The sequence below is a fragment of the Podarcis melisellensis genome (assembly GCF_964234715.1).
Source record: "Podarcis melisellensis genome assembly, chromosome: 14".
NCBI classification, from domain to species: Eukaryota; Metazoa; Chordata; class Lepidosauria; order Squamata; family Lacertidae; genus Podarcis; species Podarcis melisellensis.
Genome location: NC_138546.1, coordinates 10,932,630 through 10,955,117, shown reverse-complemented (window position 1 = coordinate 10,955,117; position 22,488 = coordinate 10,932,630). Strand labels below are relative to the sequence as shown.

Below are 22,488 nucleotides of genomic sequence, written 5' to 3'. Positions count from 1 at the left end.
GCAGTAAGCCCCATTGAATTCAATATGCCATACTTCTAAGTAGATGTGTATATGACACTAGCGATACATGGAGAAAGGAAGAGTAGAGATTATAATTCTACAGTACAATAAATTTTAATTTCACTGCTTTTCTTGAATCAGATCGTTTTAGGCACGCCATGCTCACTCACCCTCAATCTAACACCTGTGATGTGGAGATATTAATATTGACAAGCCTTACAGGGTTGTTGTGTGGATGACTGTAAAGCTATTGTATGTGATACTTTCAGCAACCCAGAGCAGGACTGCAAATCTGACTGGCTGGGGCTGATGGGTAATCCAAAACATCTGTCCTAAAGCATTAGAATATTATTTAACTTTCATATTTAGTCATCATTCATAATTGTATCAAATAAGGTCCTTCTGTGGCAGAATAAATGAAAAAAAAATACAGAAGGATGCTACAACTTAAAAACCAAAATCAATTAGAAAAGGAATATGTATAGGAATGTGAATTTTTTATTTTTGAATGTTTGGTATTTAGTTCATTTCCTAAGGATGGAGTGCTAGCAACCTGCATTCTGCATCATACTGAAAATAAAGATGTGACCTGCAACAAAATGTTGCAGTGTAGCGGAGCAGTTCAATGTTCTACTCAGTCAGCCCTGCCCTCTTCCATTCCATCGCCTTTGCCATCCAGTTTTTCATTCCTCCTCCTTCCTACCCCTAATTTTAGGGACAGGTGAATCTGTTGATTTCAGATTTTGCCTATATTCTGTGCTTCCTGTATGTTCTCTAAAACTCAATAAAGTAAAGGTAAAGGTCCTTTACTTTAGGTCCAGTCGTGACCTACTATAGGGTTGCGGCGCTCATCCCGCTTTATTGGCTGAGGGAGCCAGCGTACAGCTTCCGGGTCATGTGGCCAGCATGACTAAGCCGCTTCTGGCGAACCAGAGCAGCACACGGAAATGCCGTTTACCTTCCCGCCGGAGCGCTACCTATTTATCTACTTGCACTTTGACATGCTTTTGAACTGCTAGGTTGGCAGGAGCAGGGACAGAGCAATGGGACCTCACCCTGTTGCAGGGATTCGAACCGCCGACCTTCTGATTGGCAAGTCCCAGGCTCTGTGGTTTAACCCACAGCACCACCCGCGTCCCTCTAAAACTCAATAAACATAATTTATTTAAAAGAAAGAAAGAAAGAAAGAACAGCAGTTTTCCCCAGCCACAATATTCTTGGGGTTGCCATTTCTGTATAATATATTTGTTTTGCTTCTAATCTAAAACAAAAACAAACAAACCTAGGAATAACATTTCTGCAGGGATAGGATGTGACCTGCATCTGCAGCGCAGGAACAATGTGCAAGGTGCAGTACAACCAGCTTGCCCTTAGGGGGCAGCACTTGCCCTTGATACTTGGCCGTCTCCTCCTTAAGGCGAGCTAGCACAATTGAAGATGAAGCCTGAGTGCCGGAGCTAAGCAATTGCCGGAGCCAAGCCGATGACATTTCCTTTGGAAGCTGTTTTCTAAATGGCTCAGACACTTGCCTCTCTGAGCCTGCCCAAGGTAGTTTGCAGTGTGCTGCTCCTTTGCCATGTCAGATCAGCATCAGGTAAGACTGGTCAGCTCTTTATGTCTAAGGGAAGCAATGTGATTTGTATACTCTGAGATGCATACATGCACCGGAGATTTTATTCTGCCAGCATCCCAGCAAAAGAGCATGGCTATAAATATCAAGGTGTTTTGGCTGGCATACAAGGGGCTGCATTAAAATCTAGCCTTCCACATTGCACCATTCATTTCCATTATATTTCAGACCTCTGGAAGAAGGGCAGGCAAGAATTGCCTTACATCTCACAGTCTGGTGGGGTTAAAAGATAATAAATGGCACCTGAGTTGGTGGACAGTGACTGTCTGAAGAGCTGGCTTTTTGCAGCTCGGAGGTTGATGGCTCTATGTTCTGCTTCTGTGCAAGATGGAAGAAGGCGTGGCAGGAGTTTCTCTCACCCAGGACATTTCCCCATTGGGGGAAAAGAGCGAAAAACAACAGTTCTACATCAGAAACTTTAATCCTAGGGACAGGGCCTCTGAGAGGAATTTTGAACGTTTGATTTGAACATCTTTGTTTACGCTGCAATACAGATGAGGAGAAAGAATTCACATTGAAACATTATTTTATATTGCAATGCAGTTCAGGCCATCAGAATACATTAGTATTAGTTTTAGAAAGGTAGATAAACTTACTATTCACTTTTTTAAAAATGCTTTTCCGGCCTTTTTGTGGGAAAAAATTCCAATCACCACGTGAAAATTGATTGTCCTGGCAATGTTTGTTTGGTTCAGTAGCCTGTAACTCTTTATTAGCTTGCTTTTTGTTAAATGACCTCTTTCCAGAAGCTGCTGCTGCTGCTGCTGGAATTGTTAATAGTATTCTTAAGCTAACGCAAACATTTGGAAACAGCCCAGTCACGGAGTCCGTACTCTGCTAACACACTGAATAGATCTGATGGCTTTAACTCTACAGTTACAAAATTTGCTTTACGTACAGAGGGCAGATGTCGCCTTTCTTTTCCAAAGTCATCACTATTAAGGTCAGCAGGATATTGCTCTGATAAAGCTCTTGGCTCAAATGCGGCCCTTGAAGCCTCTCTCCGTGGCCCTTGGAATTCTTCATTGGCTACACCCACTCCGACAGGCCCCACACCCTTGAATGTTTTCACCTGCCTGGACTGTGTCCGTGAATTGTGGTGGCTCTCTCTTGCTGGAAGCCAAAGAGAGGTTGTGTGTTTGTTTGTGTGTGTGTGTGTGTGGTTGTGTGTGTGTGTGTGTGTGAGAGAGAGAGAGAGAGAGAGAGAGAGAGAACACCTCTGACTTTTGCATAGCTGGTATGTAATCTATTGTATGAAGGTGACTATCACATCAATTTGCTCTGCCCATGTTGGCATCTGGCCCCGTCCACCATTGACGTGTGGCCCCCACATGGTTATGTATGGGGGAATGTGGCCCTCAGGCTGGAAAATGTGTGCCCCGCCCCCGATGCACAGAGGACAGGGGAAATAGTGGTCCAATATTCATTTTATTTATTCATGTGTTTATTGAAATTGAAATACTTTATTGTCACTTGTACAACTTGTATACAGCGAGATTACACAAGCACGCCCCACTCAGCTCTCTTAGTCTTAATTCCCCTCGTTTACTGACGCACACGCACCAAACCCGAAAGTCAGTTGCCCTGTTGTTATCTTTTCATTCAGCAGCCTAACAGCCCATGGATAGAAGCTGTTCTTTACCCTGTTGGTGCGACTAATCATGCTTTTATATCTTCTGCCCGAGGGCAGGAGATCCAGAAAGTGCCGGCCAGGGTGTGAATCATCCCTGAGAATTTTCCTCACTCTCCTGAGGCAACGTTCTTCCGCTATTTCATCCAGCGAATTCACGGGACAGCCCATAATATATTGTGCTGTATTCACCACCCTCTGTAGGCACTTCCTATCAGTTGATGTCACACTAGTGTACCACACTGTGATGCAGTATGAAAGGACACTTTCTATTGTGGACCGGTAGAAGGAGATCATCAGATGTTGATTGACATCGTTCTTCCACAATACTCTGAGGAGATGGAGTCTCTGTTGGGCTTTCTTAACCACCTGGGTTGTATTGATTTTCCAAGTAAGGTCTTCACTGAGATAAACCCCTAGGAATTTAAAGGAAGAGACTCTCTCCACACAGCCCTCCCTGATGTACAGTGGGGCTAGTTCTCCTCTCTTCCTCCGAAAGTCCAAAACCATCTCCTTTGTCTTGCTGATATAAAGGTGCAAGTTGTTCCCTAGGCACCATGTAGATATTATAATTCCCATCTTCAAACTATGTCAAGGCAGTATAAAAAATATACCGTACTTTCCCGTGTATAAGACTAGGATTATTATTTTTTAAAAGTTATATTAAAAATTGGGTGCGTCTTATACATGGATAGTTTATCCCCCCCATTTTCTTAATTTGGAGTCCCCCCCCCAAAAAAGTGGGTGTCTTATATACAGGGGTGTGTTATACACAGAAAAATACGGTAATAATAAAATCAACAAAAATCATCCACGTACCATATACCAATATGTTACATTCCCTGCCCATTTTTTACCCTCCAAGGTTTGGAATCAAGTGGCAGGAGAAAGTACAGTTTCTCGAAGAGCTGGCTTTAAATAGCTTGCGATTTATCACACTCCTGGATTTGTTCATCACACTGGTGTGTTAACATTTGTCATCAGTTATGGCAGGGTAAAGGAACATTAGGAATCCAGGCAATGTGGTGCAGTGTATTTCTCCTCAGGTGAGAGAGAAAACTCTGCTGAGTCAAAGAACTGGCCTGCTGGTCTCCAGAAGAACATTTTGTGGAAGGTCTTGTAAGCTCAAGGATCACATTTATCATTTTTTATTATTAACATTTAACAAAGAAAAGGAAGGCAGAAGGGGGGGGAGAATTAAAGGCAATAAAAAACAGAAATAATATATAAATAATATCCATAGCAACCAACCGCCCCCCCACCATTCATTCATATTACAGATAAAATAATCATCAGCACGTATGTCTTAAGGTTAACATCTAAGTTAATAAAAGCCCTCCAGATGTCCAGATCAGTATCAACACAAAATTAACACCAGGCTCAAAGTATAAGTCGCATTTATCATTTGCAGTTTTAAAGCAAGATGAATCCATCCAACTAATGTCTAACCAGTGTTGTTCATTCTCAAGTTGTCGCCTGCCCTGGGGTTCAGGCAGGGGTCTCTCCCAGAAAATATTTGGGTTCAGAAGGAAAATCTACCCTTCATTTATTTAAATACAGTGGAACCTTGGTTCTCAAACTTAATCCATTCCTGGAGTCCGTTCGACTCCCGAAACCATTCGAAAACCAAGGCGCAGCTTCTGATTAGCTGCAGAAGCTTCCAGCACTTCAGCGGAAGCCGTGTTGGATGTTCAACTTCCGAAAAACGTTTGAAAACCAGAACACTTACTTCCTGGTTTTTGGCATTCGGGAGCCAAAACGTCCAAGTACCAAGGCATTTGAGAACCAAGGTATGACTGTAGTACATGCACAGCTTAATGCCATATTGCATAAGCAGCATTCAGTAGGGATAGAGCATGCATCATAAAAGTCACTTAAAAGTAAGAGCAAAACTAGGAGAAAGAAAAACCTGAAATGCCTGCTGAAATAATAATAATAATGAAGTCTTCCCCAAGTCCTGGGTGTTCAACAGGGAGGGGTCCTATATGTTCGCTGCAGGGCGGAAGTTTTGCAAAACTGGGCCCGCAATACTGAGTACACAGCTCCTAGTAGATATGAGCTGTGCATCTGAGCCACAGGGGACCACAAATAGCAACTATGAGTTCCTCTATGGTGTGCCTAGGAAATGAAAACAGATAGTGGTCCTGGCTTTGTTATTGCCATAGCTAAGGCTGCAGTCTTACCTGGGATCCCACTGAATTCAACAGGGCTTCAATTTACTTCTAAGTCAGTATGGTTAGGATTGCACTGTGAATTTCTGAAATCGTATTTTATTTCTTCAGTCCTGTATGACTTGGACGTTACCAACGACGGCCCCATCACGACAGAAGCACAGGCTACGATTCATTCCACGTTGCGTATGAAGGATGGAGGCAACTCACCCGTTAGTGACCGGAAGTACCATTTCAGCTGGGTTTATGGCCCTTTAACTTTGGTAGAGAGCTCCGAGCATGGCGCGGACTCCACAATTATAGTGACCAGCCCATTTCCAGGAGTCTTTCCTGTTTCCGTTCAGGTGACGCACACAGACTGCTGGCTCTGTCAGACCATTGCAAGAAACCTAACGGTGTTAGAGGTGTCAGGTAAAATATGCATATTTTATTATGTTTTCCTGTAAGAGAAGGGGGTCTCGTACAGTGCTTCTGAAGATGCCCTACAGGGCCAGCTCTAGGTTGAAGGGAGGCAATATCTGTGGTGGACTCTCCACCCTTGCCTGTGACCTTGTCTACCTGTCCATGACTCACCTGACTAGGGTTTCCTTGATGGCAGTGGCTGGATCTGGGAAGCCACTGGCCATGTTGAACTCCCACTACGTCCAAGAATGTTACAATGCTGGTTCTCCTAGGCTCATCACTTCTCAGACGCCTCCCAGTCCTTCCTGACTCTGGGACAGCCTTCCCCTGTGACCGTTGCCTTTAAAAAAAAATAATAACATATTTTTTGCCCTATAAGGGGAATGTGTGTGTGCATCCTATGGGGTGAATGCAGGCTTTCGCTGAAGCCTAGAGAGCGAGAGGGGTCGGTGCGCACTCCAGGCTTCAGGAAGCTATCCGCAAACCTTGGGAGCCCATGGGAGTTCCCGCCGGGCTCCCAAGGCTTGTGGACAGCAGCCTGCAGCCCGAAACCCGGGGAGCGCACCCCAGGCTTCGGGCAGCTCTCCACAAGCCTGGGGAGCCCACGGGAGTTTCCGCCGGGCTCCCTAGGCTTGCGGTTTGCAGCCTGCTCTGGGGGCTGGGGTCAGGGGAAGCTCGGGCTTCCCCCGCCCCAGCCCCACACCTGGGGGGAAATATTTTTTTTCTTTATTTCCCCCCCCCCAAAAAAATACACGTAGGTGCACCCTATGGGCTGGTGCACCCTATAGGGCGAAAAATACGGTACTTTCTCAATACAACTCCAAAGCTCATCTTTGTTGCTCACCCACAAATTGACAAGGGTCCTCTGCCATTGCCAGGCCTTGGCTGTCCTCTGGGGTGAGCCAGGGATCATGGGGCCAACCAGTGGTAAGGACCACACAAGAACCACAGGGTGAACAAAGAAGCAGCAAGCCATAAGTCAGGACTAAAGTACTGCATAGCCAAGTTTGGAAGACACAGCCGAGCTAAGGATGACGCTGTTGCATAAGCAACGCTCAACTGGAACAGGAAGTCCTCTTATATTCCTTCCTGTCTAAGAGGATGGCTGGACAGAGAGATAAAATTGGTCTGTGCAGCTACTTATTTCGGTTGGCTTCCATTCTGCCACTTTTTAGTCTCAGCCAATACTCAGATTTTTTTTGCTCCATTCAAATGTACTTCCCCCTGATGAGCAACTTAAAGTTTTAGTTGATACCATGTACCAATTAAACTTGATCAAAGCTGGGGAAATCCCAGTATTTGCCTATCCTCAAAAAGAGTAAACGAGAGATTTTCTCATTAGATGGAAAAGTCTTTGAGAGAGCTTCGACTAAATATATTTTTTGTATTTTTCCCCCGACAGAGTTTATAGTAGGGAATCTGTCCATTACCCAAACAGAGGACGATGAGTTATTTGACAAACTTGACTCCCGATCTCCAACAGGCGCCCAGACCTGGGTATCATTCTTACTTCATGACCCAAGTAATTATTTCGAGTCAGCTTCATTCACTTACAAATGGGATTTTGGAGATGGGTATGTCCCTATTTTTTCTTTCCCTCCCTTTATTTATACAGATTTTATCAGAGACCATTATTTATATGCCTGTACTAGTATATCCTTACCAACAGACCCCACCACCATCACCACAAACATCATTTCTCAACAGGTGGACCTCTGAGATCACGCTGAATGATAACCACACATAGAGCATTGCATTGCAGTTACTGAGAATTGAGGTTACCAGGCATGAATCACTGTGACTAGACCAGTGTTTCCCAACCTTGTGCCTCCAGCTGTTTTTGAACTACAACTCCCATAATCCCTGACTAGCAAGACCAGTGGCAAGGGATGATGGGAATTGTAGTCCAAAAACAGCTGGAGGCACAAGGTTGGGAAACACTGGACTAGACTATCCCTAGCCAAGAACAGTCGTGATTGATATCTGGTTTTCAACATTGCAATATATCACCAGCTAGACATTATGCTATACTGATATATCACGATATCTGAAATAAGGATATAGCTATGAAGAGGCTTTGGCTGGCTTCACGGTTTTTCCCATATCGTGATTTTTGCATAGCACACACACACACACACACACACACATCATGATTTGCGATATATTGCCAGGTCAAAAATTATGAAACAGATAGCACAATATGGACTTCAAAACAGTTTTGGGTGATATTTCTCCCAGCCCTAGCCCTAGATCTTCATTTCAGAGGGATTGGAACATGTCTAGAGTAGACGGCTGGCCAATTTCTTTGACATAAGAGCCACTCAACCACAGTGCCTCTGACCACTAGCCATGCTGGCTATGCTCAGCCTACACAGCTAGGGACCCTAATGCTTCTGAATACCAGCTGCTGGAGGCCAGAGGATGGGGGGGTCCTTGTATGCTCAGACCCTGCTTGAGGGTTTCTCACAGGTTGGCCACTGGGAGAAAAGGATGCTGGATAAGTCATTGGCCTGATCCAGGAGGCTCATCTCTTATCCTTAGGGTTCAAACACAGTTTATTGGCCCTGATCCAGTCCACCACTGAATCCAGGCCACAGTCCTGATGGCGTATAGTCTCTTCTTACTCAGATGTTAAAGGTGCATAGGAAGCAATTCGTGAATGAAACCATCAAATAATATGCCCACACAAACACTGTGTGACAAAAAATTGATTTCCACTCTTTCCCCATCACCTGCAGAACTGAGATGACAACAGAACACCCCACCGTCTACCACAATTACCCTACTGTTGGGGTTTGCACTGTGCACCTGGAGGTGACAGCAGAATGGAGACAAGATGGGACCAGGATGGAGCATCGAAGGAAGATGGTCCAGAAAACAGGGCATTTTTCTGCTGCGTTGGAACTGATGGGTAATGGCAGGGAAAAGCTAGGCACAGCCTAGTGCTATGCTCAGCATCCCTTTTGGTCTGTGAGGAACACAAGTTCAGGAAATCTGATCCACACACAAACACCACCCAAGTCAGTTTGGTCTCCTTTCCTACAGATCAGTGATCACTGACGCCTATTGGGACTGGCAGCACAAAAGGCAGGGAAACCAACAGTGAGCAGAGCCAGAGCCAACAAATTATATTTTTGTCCCCACCGCCCTCCTCCCTGCAGAGTTCTACAAGGGCGACACTGAGGCAGAGGAGGAGGTCGGCAGGTAGGACCACTGTTGTAAGAGGTCAGACAAGAGGAGCTGGCCGAGGGCAGCCTAAAATTGGCAGGGCAGCTACAGACTCTTGAGTAGGCTATGGTACAGGAACAGTCCACAGCATTCAGTGTAATGCCGGGTTGGTTCAGAAAGCATCATCATATTTTTTATTTATACCCCGCCCATCTGGCTGGGTTTCGCCAGCCTCTCTGAGCAGCTCCCAACAGAACAATAAAAACACGATAGAAGATCAAACATTAAAAACTTCCCTAAACAGGGCTGCCTTCAGATGTCGTCAAAAAGTCGGATAGTTGTTTATTTCCTTGACATCTGATGGGAGGGTGTTCCACAGGGTGGGCGCCACTACCGAGCAGGCCCTCTGCCTGGTTCCCTGTAACTTCACTTCTCGCAGTGAGGGAACCGCCAGAAGGCCCTCGGCGCTGGACCTCAGTGTCTGGGCTGAACAATGGGGGTGGAGACACTCCTTCAGGTATACTGGGCTGAGGCCGTTTAGGGCTTTAAAGGTCAGCACCAACACTTTGAATTGTGCTTGGAAACGTACCGGGAGCCAATGTAGGGCTTTCAGGACCGGTGTTATATGGTCTCGGCAGCTGCTCCCAGTCACCAGTCTAGCTTGGCAGAGATCGAAAGACACAATGTTTGTGTGTTGTCCTTCCCAAACTGGCCTCAGATGTTCTTGCTTGTTGGATTCCAGTTATCTCTGCCCATCGCTAAAATAAAGCGTGTCTAAGCTCAGGCCCACCGGGAAGGAAAAAAAACATTCTTTAGCCTGGGCATTCTTCCCCTCATCTCAGCTGTGAGGATCTGGTTGAGATGTGAGAAAAGCACTTTGCACATGCTTAACTGTGCTCACTTTGCTGAGCCGGGAGGTTGGGTTCCCTTTGTAAGGAGGTCTGTGGCACATTTTGGAGTATTTGCATTTGTTTGCATATATATGGGTTGTGCATAGGTGGCTGTGCACAGCTTGAACCAAATTCTGTTGGCAACAGGATTAACCCTTAAGTTGCCAGCCGAATGATCCCCGCTGTTGTGCTTCCAATGTTATCCCTCTCAGATTTGCCCAAAATACTAATTAAAGCAACGAATGCTCTTCCTTCAAAGCACAAACTTACAGTTCTTAACCTCTCTACCTCAGATGCTGTCAGGGGTATTAACATTGTCGGATCCACAGAGGCTCGTGTGATGGAAAACTTAAATTTATCGCTGCATATCCAAGGCAGGTAAGCAGCCAGCAAAAAACAAAACAAAAACACCTATATCAATCATTCTACTTTCCCTTCTGATCTGCTATTTGCATTCTCCTCTGGGGTTTCCTAGAACAACAGGCACCTCCTGAAGGCATAGGAAACAAGAGCTGAAATGTGTATCAGTTGTCTCTTAAGGAATTCTCTGGCGAGTGTGTGGTTTGAGGAGCATCCCAAGCACCAGACAGAAAGTCTTTGGGAGGCTGGATTTGGTGCCTGGACCCAAGGATTCAAGTTACAAGAAAGGAGTTTCCGACTATAATAATAATTGGTTATTTATACCCCGCCCATCTGGCTGGGCTTCCCCAGCCACTCTGGGCAGCTTCCAACAAAATATAAAATTGCAGTAATGCATCAAACATTAAAAGCTTCCCTAAACAGGGCTGCCTTCAGATGTCTTCTAAAACTCTGGTAGTTGTTGTTCTCTTGGACATCTGCTGGGAGGGTGTTCCACAGGGCGGGTGCCACTACTGAGAAGGCCCTCTGCCTGGTTCCCTGTAACTTGGCTTCTCACAGTGAGGGAACCGCCAGAAGGCCCTCAGTGTCCGGGTAGAACAATGGGGGTTCTGACTAAACACCAGGATGAACTTTCTGAGAGTTAGAGCTGTCCGAGAGTGGTGGTGGGGTCTCCTTCCTTGGAGGTTATTAAGCAGCTGTCTCCCTCGAGAGGTGGTGGGGTCTCCTTCCTTGGAGGTTATTAAGCAGAGGTTTCATGGCCATTTGTCATGGATTCTTTAGCTGAGATTCTTGCATCGTGAGGGGTTGGAATGGATGGCCCTTGGGGTTCCCTTTCAGCTCTAAGAAATCAAGGGATTATTAGATCAGAAGTAAACACGGCCAAGTGCATTGATTTCACTGGGTAGACTAAGCCCCGGGCAGCAGGGAGAAGCAAGCAGCTAACCTCTGAAGGATGAAGTAGCTGGTGTTTGCTGTCTGTACAGAGGTCCAAAGAGCAGGAATCTGTCCCGAAACGCAGCAGGACAAAGGTCTGTTGTTGACTCTTCTTCAAGACACAACAGTCACATTGCCGGCCAATATCTGCCACATCATCTCTAAAAACAGTCGCTGAGCTAATGAATCGGGAGCGGCGGCTGTTTTTGGCTCTCTTATCCATTTGCACTGCCAGCCGGGTTGTCATGCTTCTGCTTTGGCAGAGGCAAGAAAATTCGTAGTAGAATGTGTGCGTAGGGGAACATAACAAGAGCTCTGCTGGATCAAGCCAATGGCCCATCTAATCCAGGATCCTGTTCTCACTGTGGCCAACAGGTGGGATCATCTTCTGACGCCCTCCTTCGTGTGCTCCCTCCTTGAGAGGTCCGGAGGGTGGCAACACGAGAACGGGGCCTTCTCTGTAGTGGCTCCCCATTTGTGGAATGCTCTCCCCAGGGAAGTTCACCTGGCGTCTTCATTGTACACCTTTAGGTACCAGGCAAAAATGTTCCTTTTTAACCAGGCCTTTGGTTGACCTGATTGACATCCTATACCCTTTTAAAATGTGGCTATTTGGGAGCGGGGTGTTATTTAGGTTATTGTTTTTATTTTGATTTTATATATTGTGATCTTTTCTGTGAACCACCCTGAGACCTCCAGGTATAGGGCAGTATATAAATTCAATTAATAATAAGTAATAATAATATGCACATTTTCCACTAATGTACACATTTAAATGCATACTCCACCCTGGTGTGTGCATTTTTGTACACATTTTACTTGGCTGGAGAGCTTCATTGGAAAATTGAGTCAGCACATGTCAAAAGATCCCAGTATTTCAGTTCACGCATTGTTTTGGAAACTCTCTGTTTGGTAGGCTTGTCTTGAAATGGGAGAGGAATCAAATTTATCCTTTATCCCTAACTGGGAGTAAGTCCCATTTCAGCTTGATTCTGAGTTGCAGCGCCAGCCACCTAAAGCAGAATAGAGCTTTTGTCCTTCTATCTTCCCAGCCTGCCTCTCCACTTGTGCTGGTTAATCAAGACCGAATGCGTTCCGCTTGACAGGGACCACTGCCACCTGGTGGCGATGAACGCTACGCACTACAATCTGAGCCACGTCTTCAGGGACGCTGGGCAGTACTGCCTTAGTGTGCGAGTGGAGAATGGGGTCAACATGTTGCAGTCGTACCAGGAGATTCAAGTGAGGCCGTCAGGTGAGAGTTAGGAGAAAAGCTACTCCACAGTTGGAAAGCGCACACACACACATATGTGTGTGTGTGTGTGTGTGTGTGTGTGTGTGTATACACACACACACACACACATTAGGAGAATTTCATTTATAAAAAGTCTCTTGGCCACCATTAGGGTGCCTAGAACCTATTTTCGCTGTCAATTGTTGTCAATTTCCATACAATGGGTATATAGTTCAAGAGCCTATTCACTTCTGAAAATCTTAAATTTTCCTGTAGTGTCTTGCTTCTGTTGAGCAGCACTTTCTCCCCAAACTTAGTGTAAAAGCATGTGTTTCAAGGAAGCATTGTCCATATTACACATCTCCAACAAAGAGCTACATTAGATAGGGAGTCCAATAGATTATAAATAGTATTTTCTGCTGTGTTTTGGTGTGTGCACCAGTGCTCCTTGCTCTATTTTGACTGGGCCTTTTACATTCCTTCACCTTTTCTCCTCCTGCACAAGATTGATCAGCGTATTTAGGTGACCCCATTGGGTTCCAATATTATGAGAAAAGGGGCTTAAGTTTATCCACTTCTTCTACCCCTTGCATAATCCTACACACACCTCTCTATCTCTCCCTCCCTCCCTCTCCCTCCCTCCCTCCCCCCCCTCTCTCTCACACACACTTTCCCCTTTTTTCCCCCTCAAGTGCAAAGCCACCACAGTCATACCTCATGTTACGGCCGCTTCAGGTTACATGTTTGTGGGTTGCGGACCACGGGAAACCCAGAAGTACCGGAAAAGGCTACTTCTGGGTCTCTTTTTCCCCCCAAAAATGTTTTTTATTGAGATTTAAGAATACCAACACCAACCAACAAAAACTTCAAATCTTATTACATATTACGGGTACATATATCCTACTTTATGATCCATAGAGCCATTGACTTCCGTCCTTCCCTTCTGCAAGTTTTCTTATAGGCTACTTCCAGGTTTCGCCACTCGCGCATGCGCAGAAGCACTAAATCATGCCTGTGCAGGCATGGAGCTTCAGGGTGTGAATGCTGCGGGTTGCGGAAGTGCCTCCATCATGGATTATGTCCACAACCCGAGGTTCCACTGTAATTCCATAAGCTTTCCTAGGGAGGGAGTTGCTCTAACCGCCCAACCATTTTGGTTCCCCTTTCCTACACCTTTCCCAGATCTACAACAGGAGTGCAAGGAGCCATCAGGCCCAGGGGCCAATGTGGCCTCCATGCCTCTCTACCTGACCCCTCAGAACTCTTCCCACAAGCCCTGCTTCATACCCTGAGCATTTTTGTCTACCTGGAATTCCTCACCAAATTCTGATTATGCTTCTCTGGACGGCAGCTTGAGAAGGGCGTGTGAATGTGTGTAGAAACTCGCCCTGCTGTGCCAAAGTCAAATGTGCATAGGTAGCTCCACCCACTCTGGCATCAGGCGCCGCCCCCCACCTCTGACACGTGGCCCTCAGAAGGTTCCCAGAAGGCAATGCGGCCCTCGGGCTGGGAAAAAAAATCACGCTGCTCCTTTTTGAGTTGTGGCAACAGGAGCTGGACATAGAAGCCCAAGTGTGGTCACACACCTTAGATTCGTACAAAAGCGTTGAGATGTTTCCTGTTAGATTTCCAATCTAAGCACCTTCCTTCTCCTCTTCTCCAGGCATCCACCCAGCTTTCTTAGCGCTGCCTTGCATCACCCTCTTATCAGCCATGCTGGGATTAGCTGCCTACGTGACGTTCCGCAGCAGCGCACAGCAAAAGGATCTTGTGGAGGTACTTCCCTAAAGGCTGCTATGCTCACATTGGGAGCTGAGGAACCCAAGCCAAATTTAATCTTACTTGGATCACAAGCGGGGCCTGCAATGAAATGTTGCCTTGTTGAGCACAGCTGCCACTCTGTTCCATTCCTCGAATCATGTTCAGGTCCGAGGCCAGATCCCACAGAGCAGGCAGCCAGGTCACACTGTCTATGACCCCAGGCTAGCTCCAAAGGCTGAGAGGAGACTGAGGCTTTTAAAGCATCTGCATCCCAGACCACCTTCTCTAGGCTCCACCATCTTGTGCATGACATTAGAGTCTCTGGCCTGAAGACAAGTCATTCCTCCTCCACTCCATAGCCTTCTATGGCTATGCACCACCCAACTGATGTGCGCTGGGAGGCATTTGGCTTCTCAAGCTTGGGGAAACACCCCCTGGCTCAGGCATGAGAGGGTGCTCCTATGGGCTCCTGTTTATCAGTCCCAGGCTCTTGGCTCTTGGCTATGACTCCATAGCTGGAGACTCTGCAGCTCCTGACTCTGACCCTTGATCGCTGCTAGATCCTGTGGTCCTGACACCCCATGTTCCTGGATGTTCCCCATGTTAGGATCGTCCTACTCTCATATAGGACCCTGGCAGAGACACATGCCTGATTGGCATGTTCTCTCCCTCCTGGTCGGTCGTTTGGGAGCTTCAAAAGCTTTCTTCAGCCCAACTATCCCAGCGACCAATGCCAACAGACATCGGCACACTTATGATCCTGCAAAGTACAGTGGTGCCCCGCAAGACGAACGCCTCGCAAGACGAAAAACCCGCTAGACGAAAGGGTTTTTCCGTTTTGGAGGCGCTTCGCAAAACGAATTTCCCTATGGGCTTGCTTCGCAAGAAGAAAGCCCATAGGGAAATCTCCGGGGACCTCTTTTAAATGCTGGCGGTGGGGAGCAAAGCCTTTCCCCCCCCCTCCGGTCCAGGACCTCTTCTGAAGGCGGGCGGGGGCAAAAGTCTTTGTCCCCCCTGCCTGCCTTCCCGGGGGCTTTTAAATCGCCCCGGGACAGTGGAGAATGTCCCGGGGTTTTTTAAAATGGTGGCGGGCGGCAGCGAAGGCTTCGCTGCCGCCCGCCAGCATTCTAAAAAACCCGGGGACAGCGGAGGCTGTCCGGGGCGATCTTAAAATGCTGACGGGCGGCAGCACTGCCGCCCGCCAGCATTCTAAAAAACCCGGGGACAGCGGAGGCTGTCCGGGGCGATCTTAAAATGCTGGCGGGCGGCAGCACTGCCGCCCGCCAGCATTTTAAAAAACCTCGGGACAGCGGAGAAGTCCTCTGCTGTCCCGGTTTTTTTAAAAAATGCTGGGGGTGGGAAGAAAAGCCCTTGTCCGCCCCCCCCCCCAGCCTTCAGAAGAGGTCGGGGGACAGACTGTCCCCGGACCTGGTCTGAAGGCGGTTTCCATAGGAACGCATTGATTGATTTTCAATGCATTCCTATGGGAAACCGTGCTTCGCAAGACGAAAAACTCGCAAGACGAAAGAACTCGCAAGACGAAAGAACTTGCGGAACGAATTAATTTCGTCTTGCGAGGCACCACTCTATTGGCAGTTTGTGTAACAGAACTCAGTAGCACAGCATTTTGGCTAATCTACTTTTACTTACATATAATACACTCGGAGCATTCTGACTTAGCTCCTTCCTCTTTCTCATCAGACAGCAAAGAGAGAAAGAACAAAGGACAATAGTCCTACATTCCGGAGCACAGTAGTACAAAACATCCTGTCTCCGTCACTTCCCACTCTGTGGAATGAAAACATACACCGCCATGTGATAGACAACAATCTCATGACTGCAAACACGGAGCAAGAATCCTAACGCTCCCCACCAACAGTGAGTCAGGCCAGGCTGAGAGGCAGTGATTGGACCAAGGTCACCTGTGAGCTTCATGGCCGAGTGGGGATTTGAACCCTGGTCTCCCAGGTTTCGAATCCAGCACAGTAGCCGCCACCCTACATAATTCTTCACAGAATTAGATGCATTGCTGAATGCATCTGGCTGTTTTCAAAAAATGCAAACTTACATGCATACTTAAACTTCTCTAAGCCTTCCCGGGGAGGGTTGGTTTGTCACCCGAGACATTCTTGGAACCGGCTTTGTCTTCCCCGTTGTCGAAACGCAGGTTGCCGATTTTGACTTCTCCCCGACGTCCGACACTTCACCTTCTGGCTCCAAGTGGAGCTGCCGTCAAATGTGTTGCGAAACCTGCTGCCTCTGGCCATCTCAGGAGTCTTGTGAGACGATCCGAGAGCATCACCGCCTCCTGGGCCCTTTGCGTGAGCCAGTGAAAATGTACACCATGTGAAGAACAGGAGCTTCGTTTGTCATACACTGCTGCTGGCTTGGCCTTCTCCTGCCCGCCGCCTCTCGTCTCCATGCAGGGGTGCTGCATGGACAATCCGTATCTTTTGCTGGTGCATGAAAAGTTGACATCTGTGCTAGGCCCTGGGTTGCAGGTTATTTCACCAGGTCACCTGAAAAGAGCAGACTTGGATCTGCACTGAGAATGCATTCCTATGCAGCAGGGATGGGGGAGCCTCAGCCCTTTGGGCCAAATGTGGCCCTGCAGGTATCTCCTCTGTCTGGCCCTTGGGACTGCTCCGCACCTTCCTTAAGTGCTTTTGCCTTGCTGGATTTTGCCCTAGAACTTCCACAATGCCCCTTGCTTGCCTAGATGAAGAGATGTGCTTGCGTGTGTGAAGCATGCCTGAAATGTATCCTGTTGCCAGATGGTAAGAGCCATTGTGCTGCTCCACCTCTGGTCATGCCCACTTTTGCCGCTGGCCACGGCTACCCCAGACATGCAGACTCTGGAAGGGCTGTCCACAAGGGACTGTGTCCCTGCAGCTGAAATAGTTTCCCCACTGCTAGGGCTGGGCGATATATCGATATACAGTGGTATCTTGGTTCTCAAACTTAATCCGTTCCAGAAGTCCATTCCAAAACCAAAGCGTTCCAAAACCAAGGCACACTTTCCCATAGAAAGCAATGCAAAATGGATTAATCTGTTCCAGACTTTTAAAAACAACCCCTAAAACAGCAATTTAACATGAATTTTGCTATCTATCATAGGGTTACCAGATGGAATCTGGGGGCACCTTTTTTTTTTTTTTTGAAGCTGAGTAGCAACAGAGAGTCAGTTGTGGGGATGGTGAGGCAAAAGACCCTGGGCCCAGCCACAAATGCATATTGTATAAAGGTGCAAAGCCCTTATTTTGCACCCTGCGAAACATAAATGCACAGAGTTTTTAAAAAACTGGGCAATGCCTGCCCGCCCAAGCCTCACCCGATCTGTCAAAACAAAGGGGGAAGGGGGCAGGAGATCTGTACCACCGGACATCCCCAGTTCATGCAGTGGCTGGCAGCAGCGGGCAGCTCCTGAAGCCAGCCAGAGCCAACTGCGCTATCAGGCTGGCTCCGGGCTGCTGAGGATGCCGCTGCCACATTTCCCTGGGGCAGATTTGCAAATCTGGGGACATCTGGTAACCCTAAAATTCTAATGAAACCATTGATCCATAAAATGAAAGCAATAAACAATGTACTGCAGTCACACAATCAACCAGTCAATCAATCAATCAATCAGTAGCTGAACTGGGTTCCACACTGTCACAAAAGCAAAACAAAAAAGAGCTGCAAAAACAAAAACGGAAAAGAAATAGCAGATACAGGCAGACCTCAGTGTAACACTCAAAATGGAAGCATAACACTCAAAACAGTAGTGTGGCACTCAGATCGGAAGTGTAACACTGAAAACGGAGTACATTCGGCTTCTGAAAGAGGTTCGCAAACCGAAACACTTACTCCCGGGTTTGCAGTCTTTGGGTTCCAAGTTGTTTGAGTATCAAGGCGTTTGAGAACCAACGTACCTCTGTAGTGTCCAAAACCGGTTTCATAACTTTTGGGTTGGCAATCTATCGCAAAACATGGTGTGTGTGTGTGTGTGTGTGTGTGTGTGTGTGTGTGTGTGTGTTATGCAAAAATCACAATGTGGGGAAAACTGTGAAGCCAACCAATGCCTCTACGTAGCTCCATCCTTATTTCAGACATAATGATATATCGGTATATATTGTGATTTTTGGCTAGGAATATATCACGATGTTGAAAACCAGATATCGCCCAGTCCTACCCACTGCTAACATGCAGGCTTACTGAGAAGCAAGTTCAGCTGAGATCAATAAGACATACTCCATAGGAGGTGCATTCAGGATTGTAGTCTAAAATGGCAGGTTTTGTTTTTGTTTGTTTTTAAAGAAAATAAATGTATGCTCCATCTCTCTCACACATATATATGGCACTCATATTGTGTAAGTGTCACACTTTAGTCAGAACTTTGAATGCTTTTATTTGTAGGATTGGGAGGGGTGAGGAATGTGATTTTGCTGGCATTTTAATTTGCACTTTTTTGAATGGAGAAGCCAGCGAAAACGCAGCTACCTTTTGGAATTTGAGTGTCTCCAAATCTTGCAGCTCTGTTCTGCAACAAAGAAGTGTGTACAGCAGTGAAAACGGCATACAGAAATGCATTCTGTCAGGGAGTTGTTTGCCAAAAAAAAAAGACGTGCAGCTTAATCAAAGTTGCGTACAAGGATGTGTTTATTAGGGTAAAATCGCACGTAAAATGCTGCTGAATTTTCATGAGGTTTTTTTTTTTTAGCAAATGGCTGCAGATATGAACTGAATGTATGGCTGGAATACTGAGAAACAGAAGGAAACGAAAACTGACAGATCCATCCATCCCTATTGTATGTGTTCCTCTGCAACCCATGAGATATACTTGACCATCATGTTTTGTTTTGGTTTTATCATTTTCAGCCAAAATCCTAAAGGGGGACCTTGCCCACCCCCTCTGCTTTCTACATGTGTGCCTTTGGATTGCCAATCAATATGCTACGTATCTGAAGGAAGCTTCTATTTCCCTCCTTCCTTCTGTCATGGAACCCAAGGTGGCATGGTTCCCGGATGGTCAGCTGTCCAGGGACTGACCAGACCCAGACCTGCGTAGCTTTAGCAAAGTGGTGACCTCATTTTCCTCTTCCCGACAAACCAGACATTCTGCTTCTTACCTTGCCTTTTGCCTCAGCTCTATTAATTATGTTCATAAAAGGCATCTAGCAACCACATTTTCGCTGGTAGATCTCACTTTAGAAGAAGGACACTTCCAGACACTGCTTTGATAATGGCACAAAATGAGAAGGCACTTCAGTGAAGAGGTAACTTCTACCACCACTTCTGCCGGTCTACTGTGCCTCTCCTCAGGCATATTGGCAGGCGTCCATTTGTACTGCTGCAATCAGAATAGGGATAGGAGGTCCACTGCGAAAGAAAGAAAGAAAGAAAGAAAGAAAGAAAGAAAGAAAGAAAGAAAGAAAGAAAGAAAGAAAGAAAGAAAGAAAGCCGCCATCTGGTAACTTACTTTCTTGTAGCAGGAAGCAAGGGCTGTGTTGAGGATGTTATACGGCTGTCAAGCCCGCAAGCTGTCGAAATGTTGTTTATACTTAACATAAAGATGTCACATTTCAAAAGAAGACCTTGAAGTGCATTCTGGGATGTGCATTTCCAGCAAGGAAGGCACCCACCAGAGATTCCCTCTGACGCCCGTCACAAACGAAAACAGAATAGGCTCTGCCACCTCTGTTTTACCACTCACTGCCTCAATAAAGCAAGTTCTGGTGCCCTTAAAAAATTGTGTGCAAGTTACTTTTTGGCAGAAAGAGGTTACCAGAAGGGGGAATACCACTTTTAACTTCTTGGTTTAGGGCTTGACGTCCTTGAGGTCTACCCTGATGCCTCTGAAGCCTTTGGACCTCCTTCATCATGTGGTAGATGGGGCTGTTACCTTCTCCTCCCTTGAGCTGAAACCATAGAGCCTAAAGAGGAAGATAGGAGGATGTTCTTTTCCCACTTCCGTTTTGGCTTCTTTGCTTCTTTTCAAAGCCCAGGTCCGGCTTACCGAATCCGACTTGTACCCGGATTCCTTGGATAAGCAAAGTGTGTTTATGTGTGTCTTCTTTCTCTCTTTTGGGGTGGGCGGGCAGATTTGGAGAAGTCGGTGAGAAGTGGCGATAAGCAATGGGACTTCCTTCAAAATCCAGATGTGCCCATGGCCTTAAAAGGTTGGGGATTCTGGCTCTGAATGTAGGGTTCGTTTCCCAGACAAGCCCATGCAATCAAGGGAAGAGGGCCATATTTTTGGATAACTATCTAGAGATGGACCATCACTCCATGGCAGACCATGTGATTTAGACTAAATGCAGAAGTACTATCTTTTTATCTATCTTGATTCTTCCCAGTGGCGTAGCGTGGGTTGTCAGCACCCGGGGTAAGGCAAGTAATTTGCACCCCCTAGCCCGTGGATTTGCGCCCCCTAACCCTGTCCCCCAGATGTTGCACCCAGTGTGGCTGCCCCCCCCTGCACCCCCCATGCTACGCCACTGACTCTTCCACCATTAAGCTTCATTGCATGACCGTGAGTTTGGTTTTCTCTCTGCGCTCAACACTGCATAGGGCAGTTTTCTATTTCAGATCTGTATATATCTGTTCATTTCACAAGGCCTGAGAACCTCATTTTGCTGCCAATTTGATAGGCACTCAACTGCCCTAGTTAGCTATTATATAGAGGGAACGATCGCCTCGAAAATCCACCTTATGGACGTCAAAGAAAATGTAAGAGTGTCATTCTGAATGCGGCCCAAGAAGCTATTTCCTGCTCTGACATTAAAAAAAAACAAAACCCTCCATGAATTAATCTGTGGATTCATTAATTTGCAGTTGAAGACTCTTGACTTTCTTCCTTTTGAAAGCAAAGGACAATCTAGCAACAGAGGAGGCAAGGCAAAACGAGCAGTGGTTGTGCCCAGAAAAGATAAAGGAGGAAAAAAGTCATCCAGAGAACTGATTTTTTTTTTTTTAACCTTACAGATCAATGACCTGGAAAAAAGGAACATTCACTGCTAAAAAAGAAAGAAAGAAAAGATGAAACTTGCTGATTTGGAACCAAGGGTTGCAGGAGTATAGGCAAGAGAGCAATTCAGTCAAAATAATAAGCACCAAGTATAAAGATAAGTGCTTTATTATGCAACTCTCTGAGCAAAGTTATGAGGAAACGAGTCTTAGGACGGAAGCCTATATTCCGAGGACATGGCATAAAAACAGCAGAGCAGTGCACAATGATTGTTAAGAAAAATAGCTGAAATACTTCATCACAATTAGCAGGTATTTACCATTAAGATTAGGGACACGGGTGGCGCTGTGGTCTAAACCACTGAGCCTAGGACTTGCCGATTGGAAGGTCGGCGGTTCGAATCCCCGCGACGGGGTGAGCTCCCGTTGCTCGGTCCCAGCTCCTGCCAACCTAGCAGTTTGAAAGCACATCAAAGTAGATAAATAGGTACCACTCTGGCGGGAAGGTAAACGGCGTTTCTGTGCGCTGCTTTGGTTCGCCAGAAGCGGCTTAGTCATGCTGGCCACATGACCCGGAAGTTGTCTGTGGACAAACGCTGGCTCCCTTGGCCTATAGAGCAAGATGAGCACGCAACCCCAGAGTCATCCACGACTGGACCTAATGGTCAGGGGTCCCTTTACCTTTACCATTAAGATTAAATCACTGAGCTGAAATTTTACAAAACTTTGCAGTGAATCCCTTCCAGGGAATATCTCTGCATATTAAAGGGTCAGGAATCTCCCCTGCCTGCAACTTCTTCTAAGATGCTTTCTGAAGGTCATTAGGGACTTGGACAGTTCAATCCCCTCCACACAGCTCTGGTTTCTTTTTAATCCCCCTCAACATTCTGTAAATCCTGGAAGATCACAGGTCTTTGTAAGTATGCTGTAATGGTTCTAGGGGTTGCTCGTGCGTAAGTTGCCGCCACTCCTGGCTAGGTTACCTGGTTGAACCCTATCTGTCTGGACAGCCCTTCACTTTGTGGCTGTCTCAGTTGCTGGCAGCATCCGTCAGTGGGCGTTTCTTGAACTTCTTCCAGCAAAGAAGTTCTTTGACACCAAGTCTCCTCCTAGTCTCCCTGCGCGGAAGTCTTCTGCGCAGGGAGGGTGTGGGCAGCGGAGGACCCGTGCTCTCCCCACTGGTCTCCGGTGAAGAATCCTGGAGCCTTCTCTCCGATTCCCCCATCTGCCCCCCTTCACCCCTGGTGTTACGCTGATTTCCTTCCCCAGCAGATGAGCTGCCTCTCTCCCTGCTGGGACCCTCTCCGGCATCGCTCTGGAGCCCTCCCTCCGCCTCTGGCTCCGATGGCAGTTCCCTGACATAT

The 22,488-nt window shown here is 46.8% G+C and overlaps 1 protein-coding gene across 3 annotated transcripts; it reads left to right on the top strand.

Moving 5' to 3' along the window:
* The first annotated feature begins 1,302 nt into the window (after positions 1 to 1,302).
* On the top strand, positions 1,303 to 19,907 carry TMEM130 (transmembrane protein 130). Of its 3 annotated transcripts, none has more exons than XR_014163049.1 (9): positions 1,303 to 1,594; positions 5,543 to 5,842; positions 7,236 to 7,407; positions 8,572 to 8,744; positions 10,185 to 10,269; positions 12,237 to 12,439; positions 14,082 to 14,194; positions 16,347 to 16,625; positions 19,748 to 19,907. XR_014163049.1 is itself a non-coding variant. In XM_081889267.1 (8 exons), exons 1-8 carry the CDS (start codon positions 1,513 to 1,515, stop codon positions 16,527 to 16,529), a joined length of 1,311 nt encoding a protein of 436 aa, XP_081745393.1. In that variant the 5' UTR covers positions 1,303 to 1,512; the 3' UTR covers positions 16,530 to 17,697. The 3 variants fall into 3 exon arrangements, 1 of the variants encoding a protein (XP_081745393.1); XR_014163050.1 differs by having other exon boundaries at positions 19,731 to 19,907; XM_081889267.1 differs by lacking the exon at positions 19,748 to 19,907 and having other exon boundaries at positions 16,347 to 17,697.
* Positions 19,908 to 22,488: the final 2,581 nt, after the last annotated feature.

Bases quoted from the DNA above. Each gene is read 5' to 3' on its own strand.
- TMEM130 (XM_081889267.1), top strand. From the start codon at position 1,513: ATGGCTCAGACACTTGCCTCTCTGAGCCTGCCCAAGGTAGTTTGCAGT. The intron at 12,440-14,081 runs GTGAGAGTTAGG...CCTCTTCTCCAG, and splicing joins GATTCAAGTGAGGCCGTCAG to GCATCCACCCAGCTTTCTTA. The intron at 14,195-16,346 runs GTACTTCCCTAA...GTCGAAACGCAG, and splicing joins AGCAAAAGGATCTTGTGGAG to GTTGCCGATTTTGACTTCTC.